This window comes from Drosophila miranda, chromosome XR, assembly GCF_003369915.1.
Source record: "Drosophila miranda strain MSH22 chromosome XR, D.miranda_PacBio2.1, whole genome shotgun sequence".
Classification (NCBI taxonomy): domain Eukaryota; kingdom Metazoa; phylum Arthropoda; class Insecta; order Diptera; family Drosophilidae; genus Drosophila; species Drosophila miranda.
The window spans coordinates 16,393,105-16,410,646 of record NC_046674.1 but is presented as its reverse complement, the minus strand read 5'-3'; the positions used below and the strand labels follow the sequence as shown (position 1 = coordinate 16,410,646).

The 17,542-nt window shown below is 45.9% G+C and overlaps 1 protein-coding gene across 1 annotated transcript; it reads left to right on the top strand.

Moving 5' to 3' along the window:
• The first annotated feature begins 10,220 nt into the window (after nt 1-10,220).
• LOC108153724 (potential E3 ubiquitin-protein ligase ariadne-1) lies at nt 10,221-12,107 on the top strand. The gene has a single exon (XM_017283852.2). It carries the CDS (start codon nt 10,491-10,493, stop codon nt 12,075-12,077), a length of 1,587 nt encoding a protein of 528 aa, XP_017139341.1. The 5' UTR covers nt 10,221-10,490; the 3' UTR covers nt 12,078-12,107.
• The last annotated feature ends 5,435 nt before the right edge of the window (nt 12,108-17,542 follow it).

Below are 17,542 nucleotides of genomic sequence, written 5' to 3'. Positions count from 1 at the left end.
CTTAACATTATTAATATGTATATATTTTTCTTATTTTATTTTTTTTTTATAACATTTTTTTTACTAAATTTTTAAATTTTTTTAAATCCAAAATTTGTAATTTTTTGAAATGGCTAAATGGATTTACTTGCTTATTAATTCCGATCTGTTTCCTAAGAGTTTTTTGTGAATTTCAGTGAAATTTAGTTTCGCTCCGAATGGATTTTTCCATATAAATATTGCTCTAAAATTTTGAAATCCAATTGTAAATATTATATTTTAAGTCTGTGCTCTTTTCCCTGGGTTTACTCTGCTTTATTGGCCCTGATTGCTCATTACATTGCATTCCTCTTGTGTTCTATGTCATCTGCCGCCATTCAGGCCCCCATTGAAATGGCTTTTCAATACTCAATAATCAGCTTAAAGACTCTCCTGGCAAATTGGCGATTGCCGGTCCGCGGTCGGATCTTGGACTATGGATCGTTAAAATGCCTACGCTTAAATGGACCCCTCAATCTCTGTAGGCCCCTGCCCACCCCCCCCGTGCCGGTGGATTGGATTGGATCTCGCGGACCACTTTACATGCGGTTAACATGTTTGAGGCTGGTGCCGGGCGTCATTTACATGTCCGTGTGTCTCCTCCCAGCTCCCCCCCCCCTCGCACCCTCCCTCCCCCTCTCTCCCTCTCTCTCTCTCCCATACAACCATGTTTACATTTTTGCACTAATTTAATTTTTTTCTTTTTTTTTTTGTGCTGTGGCAGGCTCTGTGGCTGGGCTGTCTAGTTGGTTGGTTGTCTGTTGTTGTTGTTGGCTTAAATTGCTGTTGAGTTAATTTAAATTGGTATTTGATTATATTTGGACGAGCGGAACGCTGCGGACCGCTGCGGACCGCCGTTTATGGCCAAACTCAATTAAGTCCCCAATCAATGGATTAGTGAGATTTTTGCATTCAACTGCATTTTGCGGTAAATATTTTAAAGCCAAAGCCAAAAGATATGCTCTCCACCCAAGATGGGCTGATGGGATGGCCCCAGCCCCAGCCCCAGCCCCAGCCCCCGACTTTGCCCCACGTTGTTGTCTGTGTGGCAAGCATAGAAAACATGTTTTTGCCTGTGGCCCATTGCATGTCAAATGAAAATTAATTTTGGCACTTAAACAAAAGGATTTGACTTTTAATCCCTGGCTATAAATGGCATGTGTGTGCATATATACGAGTACCTGCCACATAAATATGCCGACACAAAACGGGGCGGCGGGGGGGAGGGGGAGGGGAGTGCCATCCAGCTTAAGCCAAAATAATGAAAATTTTCTAACAAAAGCAACACCTTGGCAGGGTTTCTCATCGTCATCATCATCATCATCATGGCAGGGCATGGCATAGCATGGCATCGCATGGCCATCATCCTCACATGGTAATGCTATCCGTTGTAGTTGTAGTTGTAGTCATCGTCTGGCAGAGTGCAGCAATTTGTGGCAGCAACTTTGATGGGAGTTTCCTTGCAGGGGTGTGGACTTTTGATTGCCACCAAAAATTGAACTCTGACACCCCCCAGCAAACAAAAAAAACAACAACTAGGATTTCAAGCGATTGTCGAGAGAAAAGTAGCCGCGTTAGGGGTATTCAGAGGTTTGGAGATGGCAAATCTCAAAATCTGTTAATGCAGAATCATAAACAATAAACGTATCTATGAATTGTCCAAATTTGGTGGCCATCGGTTCATTTTTAGAGCCAGAATGGAGTCAACAAGCGTGGCTTGGCTGTTTGAACACCTGGCTTTCGAGTGCCAGAGCACTGAGCTTTCGAGACAAACCTCTCAATGGCTTCGAAAGACTCTGCGCTGCTTGTAGAGCATTCGAAAGCATATATTTAGTGGTTTGTTGCACTCCCCCCCCCATTCGAGGTCCGGTTGGGTGTGTTCCCCCCCCCTAGAGGAGTAAACTGCAATTAGTGAAATTATTTGAGTGGGCGCGTCACTACGATTACGAGCCATAAGAAGGACCATGTTTGTTTTTTTTCGGCGAAAAAGTGAAAAGTGTCAAAACAAAACAAAAAAGTCGAGGAATTGAAGGAGAACGCGTTGAGAGTTAGTCGGAGAGTAAGAGGCAATGAATGAATGAATGAATGAATGCTGAAGCAGAGTTTTAATGACTCACTAAATTATTCATACGCCATGGAGGCCATACGATGAGCGGGCAGTGAAAAGCGTTTTGTTTTGAGCACGCCAAGCGGCGCTAAGAGTAAACAAGGCGCGCAATGAATTTTCCAGGCAGCCAAACAAAATGAAAAGTCAACAAACTTGCCATCGTATCGTCGACGAGCATATGAATATGAATATGAATATGCAATGAGTGCACATGGCCAGAACGACGGCCCAAGATGGCCCTAGTACGGATTTTGTGTGGAGGAGATAGGGTTGACAGGATTGAGAGTCGGTGGGGGTGTCGGTGGGGGGGTGTCGGTGTCGGTGTAAGGGATGGTGGTGTGGCAGTAAAGTCACTTTCTACCCTCTCGCTTAAATAGAGGGATCACATGACTTGATTGCTTACACAGACGCCATAGAAGACCATGGGATATGCCGCATGCCCCATCATCCCATCGTCCCACATGTCCATGTCCTTCTCTGTCCTGGTTCTGTCTGACGTATTAATATGAAACGCTTTTGAGCACGTAGCAACACTTATGGGGCCCCTCTGCATCACATGCGGCCAAGTGCTTGCCAGCCAGGATGCCTCCTGCCTGGCTGGCTGCCTGCCTGCCTGCCTGGCTGCCTGCCTGGTATAGGATATATCACGACAATCACCAGCCGACGAGGACAACAGCAAACGACAATGACGAGCACAATGAGAGCTGAAGGGGGCAGGAGATGAGGCCAAAGATGGAGTCCTGGCTGAGGCTGAGGCTGCATCTGGAGCTGAAGTTGAAGTTGAAGTACGATTCCATTACCGAAATGCCAGTGGTACGAGTGTATGCCGATGCCGATGCCGATGATGTATCATGCATGAAGCATAAATTCTATTCCATTTTCAAGTGCATTCTCATCTCAGGAGCACACGGGTTATCCTTATCCTTTTTTTTTTGCCTTTTTTTATATTTTATTTTCATGTTACTTGGGGCTCCCCCCCCCCCCCCCCCCCCCCCCCCCCCCCCCCCCCCCCCCCCAGCACTTCATTTGATCCCCACGTTTGCCTTTCCTTGGGGGCTTTTTTTTGTCTGTTTTTCTGTAGACTTGGAGGGGAATTCCTACCAAACACCCCCCCCCCCCCTCCTATCTTTAAGTCCGTTTTCATTCAACAATTGAGTTGTTCTGCGACCCCCAATCTAAAGTATCTAAGTATCTGAGTATCTGAGCCATGTATTTCTTTGGTAAATATTTCTGAAACAAAAAGAATGCCAAAGTATTTGTAATAAATGCCATGGCATTTGAAAATGTTAGATAGAAAAAAAAAACAGAGAGAGAGAGAGAGAGAGAGAGATTGAGATGGAGAAGTGACGGCCGTGCATATAAATTGCATAGCTGCTGCATGGAGGCATAAATGATATTCCAATAAGTGCCCCCCTCACCCTCACCCCCCCTCCCTAGTGCGGCTATGACGTCAGTTGGCCAAAACCATAAACAAGAAACAACTTCTCGAAAAACAACTTTCATTTTGTACTCAAGAGCAGGGGGAAGGGGGTGGTGGGTCAGGGGGGGAAGTCAAGAACAGTTCGAAAAAGACTCTGAGAAACTTCAAATGATTATGGGGTTTAATTTCCCTCTCTGGAGGTGGGGGAGGGGCAGGGGGGGTGCAGGGCCAAGTCGCATAATTCAATTATCGTCTTAGTGGGTGGAAGGACGAAGGGGGTGGCACACGCAACGGCACTGTTGCACTGTTGCATTTTAGTATTTACTAAGTGGAACTGGTCACTGATCTGGATTAGCAACAATGGCAACAAACAAGCCAAGTAGACGTCAACACAATCACCGCATGGACTCCACGACGGCTAGAGATGGGCACGGGCCGAGGCACGAGCCTCTCGAGCTCCCTGGCACAAAGGACTCCTTCCCCTCCCCCCTGCCAGCCAAATATTTATTCTAATTATTAATTATTTGTATTTATTTGTTGGTTTTTGTTGTTGTTGTCGTGTCACGGCCACAACCACTAATCGACGCCGACTGCGACGGCGACGGCGACTGCAACGCAGAATGGAGCTGCGAGGAGGAAATATTGTGGGGACACCGCTGTACCAAAGCGTGACAGGCATGAATTAACAATTTGAATTAATGTCAGTTACTCATGGCATGGCTGCCGCTGCCGCTGCCGCTGCCGCCGAGTAAGAGCGAGAGGGGGGGGGAGCCAGAGGGAGAGGCAGTGAGCGAGCGGTGGCGCTGACGCTGGCGCTGTCGCTGGTGAGTGGGCGCCCTGGTTTCCAGCGGTTTTGGCTTAGTTGCACTTACTAATTTCTGACTCCGACTGGCATTGATCTTTGCTTTTGGCCGTCTGCCGCGTCTGTCCCGTCTGCGACGGCGGCCGCAAAATGAAAGGAAAAGTAAGTTACGATTACGTTAACGTTAACTGTTAACCAGAGGGAAAGGTAATTGCCAGTTGGCCGAAAAACAACAACAACAACAAAAAAAAGGGAAAGGAAATGTTTTTTTCCTTTTGCTGTGATTTTTGCTTGGCCAAGTGTCAAAAATGTGTGGCTACAGCCAGCACCACAGCACCACAGATTGTCACAAGCCCAGCCCCCGCTGGAGCACGAGGACTGGCGACTGGCGACTGGGGAATGGGGGGGGGGGGGGGGGAGGGACTGGGCCTTGGCTGAGCTGGCGCCAAATTAACCGGAAATGTCACAATGGCAATGGGCGACGTGCGGCCCGCTGCCCGTTTTGGAAATTATACAATTTTGTCACGTGACATGCATTAGAAGCACACACACACACACACACACACACACACACACACACACAGAGAGAGACCCCACCAAGACGTGCCAGACGACAAAAGCAGTCCAAACAAAACCCAGCGACAGCGACAGAGAGAGAAAACAACAAACAACAAACAATTAAAGGCCGTCAAGAAAGTCCAAGTAAATTGTAAAGAATCATTTGATAGAGCCACTAATCAAAGGTACCAAAGGTACCAAAGACCAGAAGAGTAACGGTTATACATTTGAGCGGTATCTAGGCTGGATTTAGGTTGGTTTTAGGCTGGTTTTAGGCTGGATTTAGGCTGGATTTAGGCTGGTTTTAGAGCTATTTCCATGGCCTGTGTCCACGAAACCCGACTTTGAAACAATTCTTCCATTGATTCTGTTTCAAACTAGAAATATTTACCATTTTTATAGGATTTAAACAATATACTAAAATATTTCCAAAGAAAACAAAACTTTTTGTAAAGAAAAACAAACTATAATCAACACTTTGCACCCTGTACTTAAACTAATCTACCCTCTAATGGCCAAAAAATACAAAAAATAAAAATAAAAACCCTAAAACGCCCCTTCGTTAGACGAGTGTGAACCCGTCAAGACAGGTAAATGTCAACAAAGCACGCGAAATTCCTCGGCAGGACTTTCACTGGTCAAAGTCCTCGGCTGAATCATACGCCCCAGGGGTCCCCCCGTCTCCGAATGTGACACCGCCCAAAGAGAAGCCACAAAAGCGCGAGAATGTCGCAGCGTGCCCCCAAAGAACCCGCTTTGAAGTCTGAACCAACTGATTTGCCTTCTTCCAAACTAAACGGAGGGGGGGGGCTCTTTGAAGTGGCATAGTTTGTCGCCTCTTAACGCACTTTCTTTCAAAACAGCTTTTGCCACCCAACCGCCTCGAAAAGATGGCGGAAATGCTTCAATTTCAAAGGCGCGAGGCCGCCAGGCGGCGAAAAGAGACAGCAACACATACGTGGAGGCCCACATGTGGGTTTGGGGGTTTTTTTCTGTTTTCTTTTTCGGGGGTTTTTTGGGGGTTGGCGCACACTTTCACTTTCCTTCAAACCGTTTGATTTCTTTGGGTGTCCCTTATTTTTTTTTTTTGATTGGGAAAGAGACCTCCCCCCGCTGTAAGGATAACACGCCTGGGGTTGCAATGCCAGGGAGAGATGGAAAGAGAGCGAGAGAGAGATGAAAGCGATATGCAATGACAATTGCTAAAGGCACGAATGATGTGTCTGTGCCACCCAATCCATCATCGCCATCGCATGAATAATAACAATAATTATGACACATGATAGCTCTGCTAACCCATTTTCTTGCCTCTAAGCTGTTCTGCCACTTGATAAATGACCACCTCAAACCGATTCCGAAGTCTAGACCGCCATACGAGACCTCACATAAATCTCTGACTGTAAATTAATTTCGACTTTTAATTATACCTTTTTTTTTGTCTGGCTACCGTTGTAGGAGCCAGTCCCCCGCTTCAAGGTCAATCAATGGGGCAGAGAGACAGAGAGAGGGAGGGAGAGAGAAATCCAAATCCGTTAATGCAATAACTCATGTGTCTGGAGTGTCTCGGAGTGTTACGGAATACATATAGTTTTGTGGGATCTCTGGCGGATCGCATCAAAATCAAATTAGTTCCAAGCGTTGATTTTTCTTCGACTGTGGCGCTTCATGCTCGTTGATTTCCAGCTAATTTTTTCGTTGCCTTTCGAAAACCCCTTACAAAAGTGTAATTATAATGCGAGTAGCAGCGGGCGAACGAACGCATTTATCGCCACGATCGGGGCATACACACACACACACACACACATCCGCTCTTTGATATAAAGCTTGTAATTACGTAGCTAATTTACATGAATTTTGCAAGCAACAACAACCGGTACATCCTTTATGGGGAGACCGAGAGATTCCCCCAAAAGTAGAAAAACATTTCCCAAGAATAAATATTTTCTCCAGCCAAAGTAGGCGCTGAAAAATGCGAATGTCGGCCTGAACCTGAACCTGGCTTTGGCTTTGGCTTTGGCCTATCAGCTATTTGGCATCATCATGGTCATGGCGTGGTCACGTCACACAGGGCCATCGCTGTTGACCATCATTGACGTTGGCTATTTCTCTCTCGCTCCTCTTCCTCCTCTGCTCTCCCTCTGCTGTGTGTGCGGCGATTGTCAATGATAGCCAGAAAGAAGGAAAAAAGATTGCCTCACAGAAGCCGACGGTTCAAATACACTGGCAGATCCCAACCCAATATACAGTGCCGGACGTAAGTGTTGGCACAGCAAACATTTTCAAGTTTACATCATTTTTTCCAATAAAATAATTAATTTTCTATAAGAAAGGCTAATTTTTAAAAGCCTTAATTTATTGCATAATTTTTGTAAAATTCTTTAAAAAAAAAATTGTCTAAAATTTGCATCGTCGTCGTCCGTTAAGTGCCCAGGCTAGTGCGCAGGGGTCTTGCCCCTTAGTATTTAATATTTTGATTAAATATTTTCTCAAAATTTTAATTTTTGTTATATTTTTTATAAGTGTTTTAATTTAATTTAACTTATTTATTTCATGCTCTATACTAGCGCTAAACGTTTGATTTATGTTTTTTTGCACTAACCAGATTTAATTTAGTATTTGTGCAGATTGTATTTATTTAAATTTAATATATATCAATTACAATTTTTTGCAAAAATTTACGTTATTCTTAAAATTTTAAATTAAAACAATGTTTTATCGTCCTATTACTTTTTTTTATACATTTATATCTTTGGTACTAAATTTATTTAACTTTTTTAATGAATTTATAAATTTATTTTGTATTTTATTTATTTATTTTTTTTATTTTTTTAAGGAATTTATAAATTTATTTTGTGTTTTATTTTATTTATTTTTTAATAAATTTATAAATTTTTTTTTTTAATGAATTTATAAATTTGTTTGTTAATTTATTCTTATCGATTTCCTGTGACTTTTTTGTTCATTTTTTGCGCTTTTAAAGGATTATATTTTTTTAAAAATATTTTTGTATTACTTTTATATTTAAAAATGGTCGCATTGTGTTTTGCGGGGCCACTTTTCCTTGAGTGCAAGTCGGGCCTTCCCCGTAAATAATTTACACAGAACCTTCGCAGATCGGAGTACCCTCCATCCTCCATCTGCGGAAAGGGTATACAGAGTCGTGGCCAACAAGTGGCGCATCGCTGGTGCCTGTCTGTCCTCATTTGCATTCGGGGCCGCCTCGGGCAGGAGACAGTCGGCGGAGAAATTCTTGAAATTTTCTACATATGACATGCCACGCCCCAGTCGCAGAGTCCCCTCCACCCCCCGCCATCCTCTATTCTGCCACTGCCGCTGCCACGACCACTGCAAATGGTCAAATTATTTCCTTTTCCGCATTTTCCAGCCAAAGCATTCACGCGCACGAAAGGATTTCTTGTAATTTGGCTGCGACTTGAAAAGATATGCCTCGAAGAACGGATCAAACAGGAGATGATGATGGGGAGGAAGGGCTGGAGGGATGATGAAAGGGATTCAGATTCAGATTCAGATTCGGATTCGGATTCAGATTCTGTGGCTCTGTGGCTGTGGCTGCCAGCCGCCTTTGCTTTTTGGCGACTTTGCATTTTTATTTGTGAATCATTTTTATCCCTCTCCCTCTCTCTCTCTCTCCTTCATTTATTCCTTTCTCGGTTGTGCCTTCTGCCTTTGCGGTGGTTTGTTGTGCGGCTTTTGTTTTATCAAAAAAAAAAAAAAAATGCAAAAAAAAAAGAAGAAAGAAAGAAGGAAATAAAAGCAGGGGCCATGATGTGTGTGTGTGTGTGCCTCCTCTCACGGGGCAGATTGAGTCCGTTTGTTCAATGATGGGCTGCCTGGATTGGGCTTCAGGGATTCAGGATACAGGGATCCTGCATCTGCATTTTGCATCCGTGCATTATGCACACTCATTACCCTTACCCCCCGTACCCCCCTACTACCCTTACCCCTTCTTCTACCCCCATTATCCTTGTGCGCTCGTTCACTTTCATTTCACATTTCACATTTTTTCGCGTTTCGCATTTGTTTTTTTTCCTTTTTTTTCCTTTACTTTTATTATTATTTGATGGGCCCGGCCCCTTACCCCCGTTTTTCTTGCCACTTGAGACATTGCTTTGTTCTGCTTTCATGCCATACGCTGCGAAGGGGTTAACATATCGTATCGTACCCCAAAAAAGGCTTTTAACGTGAGAGCAAAATGCATTCTGCATTCGAAATTTCGTTCAAATTTATTTCATCTTTTGTAGATTTTTTTTTTATAGATTTTGCACAGATTTTTCATACGTTTTTTATAGATTTTTTATAGATATTTCACAGATTTGTCAAAGTGTTTTCATAGAAATTTCAGAGTTTTCTCATATTTTTTTAGATTTTTCATGGATTTTGCACAGATTTTGTACAGATTTTGCACAGATTTTTCATAGGTTTTTTTCATAGGTTTTTTCATGGGATTTTTCATAGGTTTTTTCATAGGATTTTTCAGATGTTTTTTCATAGGTTTTTCAGAGAAGTTTTTTTTACAGATTCTTCATATATTTCTGATAGATTTTTTCTTAGATTTGTACAGATTTTTAATAGATTTTTTGCAGATTTTTCCTACATTTTTCATAGATTTTTTTATAGAGATTTCAAAGATTTTTCATCAATTTTTTGTAAATCTTTCATAGATTTCTCATAGAATTTCCCCGATGTTTCCTAAGTTTTCATATATTTTTTGCAGATTTTTCACAGATTCCACAGATTTTTCAAAGTTTTTCATATATTTTGCACAATTTTTTTAAACCATTTTTTGCAGATTTTTCACATATTTTTCATAGATTTTTCCTATTTTTTTCCTAGGTTTTTTGTAGATTTTTCACAGATTCTCCACAGATTTCTCATAGATTTTTTCTAGATTTTTTGCAGATTTTTCACATATTTTTAAAAGATTTTTCCTATTTTGTTCATAGATTTTTTTACAGATTTTTCATAGATTCTTCATATATTTGTCATAGATTTTTCCCAGATTTTTCATAGATTTTTTTATAGAGATTTTAAAGTTTTTTCATCAATTTTTCATATATTTCTCATAGAATTTTCCCCGATAATCCCTGAGTTTTCATATATTTTTTGCAGATTTTTACAGATTCTCCACAGATTTCTCATAGATTTTTCCTAGATTTTTTACAGATTTTTTCACATATTCTTTATAGATTGTTTATAGATTTTTCACAGATTGTTCAAATATTTCTCATATTTCATACTCGTAAACAATTTCGAAACGAAGTAATCGTTGCCCCAAACTTAATGCCCAGTTGTTTGTGTGCCTTTTCCGTCGGGGTCCCAGGTGTCAGTCTTCAGTAGAAATACGAAGATACAGTATCGTTTCGTCACTTTAAAAGTGTTCAAGTTTGAGAGTATAAATTCTAGTACGACTGCTGGAAGCAGTAATTGGAACGCGTGTCCCCTTCCCGGTCTCAAACTCGACGCGCAGGAAGGAGCGCCAATGTGGTAGCCGTTCGGCCCCATCAGCTTGTGGGCTTTCCAGTGATCTTTGTGTGACTCTAGCAAAGGACCTTCGGGGGTCGAATATGAATGCGGATCCCTCGGACTACTCGGACGAGGATCACGGCGACGCGGACCGCTCGATGCACAGCTGCAACAGTTCCCCGTCCTCGTACAGCATGCACACCGACAGCGATGAGGACACCTGCACCGAGATACTCCTCCCGGAGCGGGAGGCCAAGCCGAACAGCGCCGACCAGGACGACTTCAAGTACGAGGTGCTGTCCGTCACGCAGATCGTCCAGCACCAGTGGCAGATCATCGACGAGGTGAACAGCGTGCTGAGCCTGCCGCCGCAGATCACCCGCTGCATCCTCAATCAGTACAAGTGGAACAAGGAGCGGCTCTTCGAGGAGTACTTCGACAGCAGTCCGGAGGAGTTCTTCCAGCGGGCGCATCTCGTCAATCCGTTCACCAAGTCGCCGGCCCACGTCAGCTTCGGGGGCAACGGCGTGGGGGGCCAGGAGGAGGACATCTGTGGCATCTGCCTCTGTCCCAGCGACGACCTGAGGAGCCTGGGCTGCGGCCACAAGTTCTGCAGCGAGTGCTGGAAGCTGTATCTGGCCCAGAAGACCTTCGGCGAGGGTCTGGGCCACAGCATCGCCTGTCCGGCGGAGGGCTGTGAGATTGTCGTCGACTACGTGTCCTTCCTGATCCTGGCCGACGACAGGGAGGTGATTGGCCGCTACCAGCAGCTGATCACCAACACCTTCGTGGAGTGCAACGCCCTGTTGCGCTGGTGCCCGGCCCCGAGCTGCTGCCGAGCGATTCAGGTCAACAATCCGGAGGCACGCGCCGTGCGCTGCAAGTGCGGCCATCAGTTCTGCTTTGGGTGCGGCGAGAACTGGCACGAGCCGGCCAGCTGCTCCCTGCTGAGGCAGTGGCTCAAGAAGTGCCGCGAGGACTCGGAGACCTCCAACTGGATCGCCCAGAACACCAAGGAGTGCCCCAAGTGCAACGTGACCATCGAGAAGGACGGCGGCTGCAACCACATGGTCTGCAAGAACCCCAACTGCCGCTACGACTTCTGCTGGGTGTGCCTCGGCTCCTGGGAGCCGCACGGCTCCTCCTGGTACAGCTGCAACCGCTTCAACGAGGAGGAGGCCAAGAAGGCCCGCCTCGCCCAGCAGCAGTACCGCTCCACGATGGCCCGCTACCTGCACTACTACAACCGCTACATGAACCACATGCAGAGCCGCCGCCTCGAGCACAACATCTACGCCAAGGTCCAGGCCAAGATGAAGGCCATGCGCGAGACCATGACCTGGTTCGAGGTGCAGTTCCTCGAGGAGGCCGTCGAGGTGCTCTGCCAGTGCCGCGTCACGCTCATGTACAGCTATGTCTTTGCCTACTACTTGCGCAACAACAACCAGAAGATCATCTTCGAGGACAACCAGCGCGACCTGGAGAGCGCCACCGAGAAGATCTCCGAGTGTCTGGAGCGCGAGATAACGGCCCCCAATCTGCAGAGCATCCGCCTGAAGGTCCTCGATCTGTCGCACTACTGCGAGCGGCGGCGCTCCGTCCTGCTCTGCCACGTGCGCGAGGGCAACGAGAAGGACTGGTGGGAGTTCACCGATGACCCAGCCTGCACACAGCCTGCTGGCCTATAAACACCCATGCCCCCCCCCCCCCCCCCCCCCCCACCCCCAACCCCCCACCCACCCCTCACATTCGTCAACCCAAAAAAAAAAAAAAATAACAATCGGAACATTTCACTGAAGACTAATTGACAAACATTCTCTGTTCAAATCTTTCGGCCACTTGCTCGCTGGCCGGCCCGGCCAGGAGCCTTTAAAAATCCACAATAAACGGCAAGGATATATGAGAAAATGATACGGAAATGGCATTTACTCAAACGGGTTTCAGGGCGGATTAACTGGCCCAAAGACCAGCACATTCTGGCCAATCGCAAGCGGTTTTTACCTTATATTTTATTTATTTTTGTTTATTTTCTATAGATTTTTGAAGCATAAAATTCTGTAAATTCTTTGACCTTTTCCTTGGGTATTTTCTCTTTTATTCACCTTCCCCTCGCCGCCCCACATTTACGAGTATCTTTTATAATTATAACATAAATCAATCTGGTAAATTTTCTTGTTATACTTTTGCAGAGCCGCAGCGAGGCGATTAATGTCCGACAATGGACCACAAAATATGGCATGGCATAAGGAAAATCATAAATAAAGCCATATATTGCCATGGCTCCAATAACGGATTGGATTGGATTCGATTCGATTGGAACGGAACAGCCGTTCATCCGATGGAGTCCGAGTCGGAGTCGGAGTACCCGAGTATATGAAAGAAATATTTCCTTATCGCGATGGCTTCCACGGCGAAAACGAGCGCCGCCGCCAGGTGCAAAAAAAAACGTTGGCTTGGAAAAAGCCTTGGCCAATAGATTTACGGCAAACGGCAGCCAAGTCGTGCCTCTCTGTGGCTCTGTGGCTCTGTGGGTCTATGGCTTTGGCAGAGTGTGAATTTTCGCACCCGTGATGAAGTTTCCAATTAAATTTTATTGGATTTCAAATTGAGGCTGCCGCCGGTGGAGAGAAAGAGAGCGAACGAGGGAGCCTGATCGGGGATTGACTGGCTGGCTGCCCGGGCCCGGGCCTGGCCTGGCCTGGCCTGGTAAATATTTGCGCACCATTGTTGTGGCAAGTGTTGAAAGTGGGCGGTTGCAGTGCCACCACAGCTCCCCATAATCGTCTCCGGCTCCACCGGCAGAGTGATTTCTTATGGCAGTTCAATTGCGGGGTCAGCAACGTGTCAGAATTCGAATTGCCACGTTGCCACATTGCCACATTGCAGATGCCACATACCATGCCACTCGTTGACTAATTTATGGATGCACTGTGGGAACACGCCTCTCAGCGGCAGAGCGAATTATCAAATGCATTTTTATGGGTGAAAGGAGAAAGAGAAAAGAGAAAAGACAGAGAGAGAGAGATCCATTTTAAACATCTTTACTGGCTCTAACTTTAAGCCCTCTCCATCTACTTTATTTACCCACAATATCGGCTTGGCCATAAGGCAGGAAAGTGCCAGTCCTCCTGCCCCATCTGTGGGCTCTCCATTCAACAAGTCAACAAACAGGCAGAGCGAGAGGGAGGGGGAGAGGGGGCGTCCTGCCTCCTTGGTCAAGAGATGTGCGCCCTCAAGTGCGTTTCGTATTAATTTTATTTATTGGCCACAGAATCCACAGGCCACAGACCAGCCCTAGACACCGCACACCTCTCCCCCACCCTCTCCCCTCCCCCTCCCCCATGCACCCCCCCCAACAGCTTAACGGTCACAGTTCGTGTCCTGCTCCAGGGGCCAGGGGCCGGGGGCCGGGGGCCGGGGGCTGCCTCTCTTGGGCTCCCGGCTTATTGAATTTTTATCTACAGTTTGCCTTTGTACTTACGGCGTCTCTTCTCTCTCTCCCCCTCTCCCTCTCTCTCCTTCTCTGCCACTCGCCCGGGCGTTAGCTATTTGTATTATGGCAAATTCTTGAATTATGATACCCTGACAGTGCCGGGTCTAATGGTTTTTCCAGAGAACAGACCAGAAACAGTAGCCAAGCAGATTGAGGTGATTTTCCACTGGCCACTAGAGAACCCTTGGCAATGGCAGTCGGTGCGAGCGAGATGGATATACATATGTGCAGGCACGTATGTATGTGCGCAGCGGCAGAGTTTCTTCCCTCGAAAATATCCGCACATCGCACATACGAGTGTGTGTGCTGTCTCTGTCGCTCACTCAAGTGTGGACCTTGACCTCCCTCCTTCTAGCCATCATTCTCTTTGCGCTCTCCAAGAAATAGGAACAGAGAGCCGAAGAGAGAGCGCGTAGAGGGGCGTCATGATACAGACACTTTCGGGGAGTTGTTGTTGGTGTTCTTTTTGTTGTTGGTGTTGCGGTTGTTGTTGTTGGTGTTGTTGTCGGTGTTGTTGTTGGTGTTGTTGTTGGTTTTTCTGTTGTTGTTGCTTTTGTTGCTGTTTTTGGTGTTTTTGGTGATGTTTTTGATGTTGTTGTTGTTTCTGTTGTTTTTGGTGTTTTTGTTGTTGTTGGTGTTATTGTTTTTGTTGGTGTTCTTGTTGTTGTAGGTGCTGTTGTTGGTGTTGGTGTTGTGGTAGTTGTTGTTGTTAGTGTTGTTGTTGTTGGTGTTGCGGTTGTTGTTGTTGGTGTTGTTGTTGGTGTTGTTGTTTTTGTTGTTGCTGGTGTTTTTGCTGGTGTTGTTGTTGGCGCTCTTGTTGGTGTTATTGTTGATGTTGTTGCTGTTGCTGTTGTTGTTGGTGTTGTTGTTGTTTTAGGTGCTGTTGTTGGTGTTATTGTTGTTGTTGGTGTTGTTGTTGTTGGTGTTGTTGTTGTCGGTGTTGTTGTTGGCGTTGTTTTCGGTGTTTTTGGTGCTGTTGTTATTGGTGCTGTTGTTATTGGTGCTGTTGTTGTTGGTGTTTTTGTTGGTGTTCTTGTTGGTGTTGTTGTTCGGCATTCTCCTTTCCTTCCTCTCGTTCGTTTATTGACTACTGCGTAGTAAATACGACACTGGCCTACACAGGCCTCTGGGCTTTGATCGTCTCTTGTTTTTTTGTATTTATTTATTGTTGATCCACTTGGGTCTCCATGGCATGTCTAGACTTCGAAATGTATGTTTTTCTAGCACTTATTATTCGATCCCTCGCCACCAACAGACAGAGTATCAAATGCTTCGACTTTTGGCGTCTCTTCTGAGATTTTCTTGTATTTTTTTCGCCCCGTTGTCGGCGAGCACTTGATGTCCTTACATTTGCTTTACAACTTGGTCGCGTACTTTCAATTATGGTCTTTGGCCATTGTCCTTGACTCCTGGCTGGCTGGCCGCCGCTGAAGGTCGGACCGGGACACAATGGGTGTTGTAAGCCCCCAGAATTTCGATTAGCGGGGGAAAAAAACTGTGTCAATGTCTGGCGGACTGCGGATGAGTCGAATGCAGGTGCCGGTGCCCCCAGAAAAGAAGGACAAAGCCTGATGTAATTCCAACTGTTAACCAATTTGTTTTTTTTTTGTGTGTGGTACTTTCTAATGGACAGACCGACCCCGTGGCTCCTATCTGTGGCGCATTAGTTAAGCCATTGAGCAGAAATGTGGCTGGCATAAACAATCTGCGGAGGCTGCCGTGGCCGCTGCCGTGCTGCAACTCCTTGCCACACACTATCACTTCATCAGCGACGTGAATTTATGGGGCACTTTGCGCAGTCGCCGAGCATCGTTGGCCATAATTTGGCCGACTCTGTGGCTGCAGTCGAGAGTCGTCTTGGTCTTGGTCTTTGGTCAGACGAGTGCACAAATTGCGTTGATACGCTGACAGGCGGCGCACAGCGCACTACCCCCCCAGTCCCCGCTCCGTATACCCTTCTAATGCACCGACACTCATTTGACTATCGCTTGCCACAGCCACCGCCGCAGCCGCTTGCCGCAAAGTGCATCCAAACCCGACTCTCTCTCTCGCTGTCTGTGGCACTAAATTGAGGCACGCGCGCAGGCGTTGAGCAGCAAGACAGCGCGAAAACAAAAAGAATTCAATTGAATTTAATTGAAGGCAGGCAAAAGGAGAGTAGAACACTTTGAGGAGGCCGTGTGCCACACTGTGTTGCGCCACTAACTAGCTGTCACATTTCTGTGATCTGCGGGAATTTTACGAGAAGAAAAACCCCACAATCCCCTGGCGACCCAAGGAATACTCTATTCCCTGGCAAACGGGTAGCCGCCCAGCAAACCCGCTACCACCGTCTCTTGGAGGCCCCATACCCTTCTCTTTGGTTAGGGTATCGTCATAGCAGAAGTCATCTTTACAAATTAAACGCATTCCACAGACCGGAGAGAGCCGAGAGCCGAGAGCCTTTGCTGTTATCATCGCCATCTTTCAAAACAACAAAAAAAAAAGGTCGTGCCAATTTAATTAAGCGGCATTTCATTTAATTATTTCATATATTGATTGCAAAATGTGTAAAGCTTTTAATTGCATCAAATGTGGCCACATTTCGAGGAACGAATGCCACGCCCACTCCCCCCCCGCCCCCAGGATGAATCAATAATAATTTCAATAATTTTGTTTGTCCGAAATTGATTTGGCGCGTCCGTCCGGCAGATGCACATGAATTAAATTCCAACACGATTGATGAAGGACATTCAATGGCTATGGCAGGGGCTGTCCTGATGGCCGGCCGGCCGTCCTTGCCCCGCAAACGTATCAATTATGCGGCATATTGCTGCTGTTATAAATATTTACATTACAATTAATTATTTTATATTTAAATGACCGCAAAACATTTTACACACTCGACCGATGGCCTCCGCAACGCATCGATTTTCGACTTTTGCCTGGGGCCGGAGGGTCGCCGGCCAGATACCCTTTTAGGCAGGGTCCTTTACGGGTTCCTGTGAGGGTATTCAAAGAGTGGTCTATCCTTTTCTAGTCGTGGAGCCGTTCGTTCGTTTGGTCTGTCGGTCGTGATTGGCACTGTAAATGATATTCGCATTATGCACAGGATGTGCGGCTGTCCACACGATTTGTGGCTCTGTGTGCGTGTGTGTGTGTGTGTGTGTACAGGAAACGGAAATGGCAACAAGCATTGTTTGCAGTTTGCACAATTGGACAGATTGGAGGGGATATCCATTGGGACATTGGGCCATTGGGCCACCATCTGCATATTTTGTTGTTTTATTCAGCCACCGTGATTGTTGCGGGCACTTAAAGCCTCACGACGGGGCCGATTAATGCATTAAATGTGTACCCCCACCCAATCCCCCCCCTCCAGTTCGATGTGGCATAGTTTGCTCTCAATGTGGCAAACATTTGGTCAGCATTTGCATTGATTTGTTGGCAAGCATCATCCACCCGTTTGCAACATTTGCTGTTTCAGCAATCACATCCATCATCATCATCGTCATCGTCATCGTCATCGTCATTCTCATACTCATCCTGATGCTGCCACTGCCACAGCCACTGCTCCTCATCAGGCCCATTCAGAATGTAGCTACACTCTGAAGCCCCTGCCAGTGGCAGCAGAAGAAATGCTCTTTAAGGATCCACTTGTGTGCCCGGGCCCTCAAGTGT

What these genes read in the sequence shown, in the direction of transcription:
- LOC108153724 (XM_017283852.2), top strand. Translation starts at nt 10,491, where the DNA reads ATGAATGCGGATCCCTCGGACTACTCGGACGAGGATCACGGCGACGCG.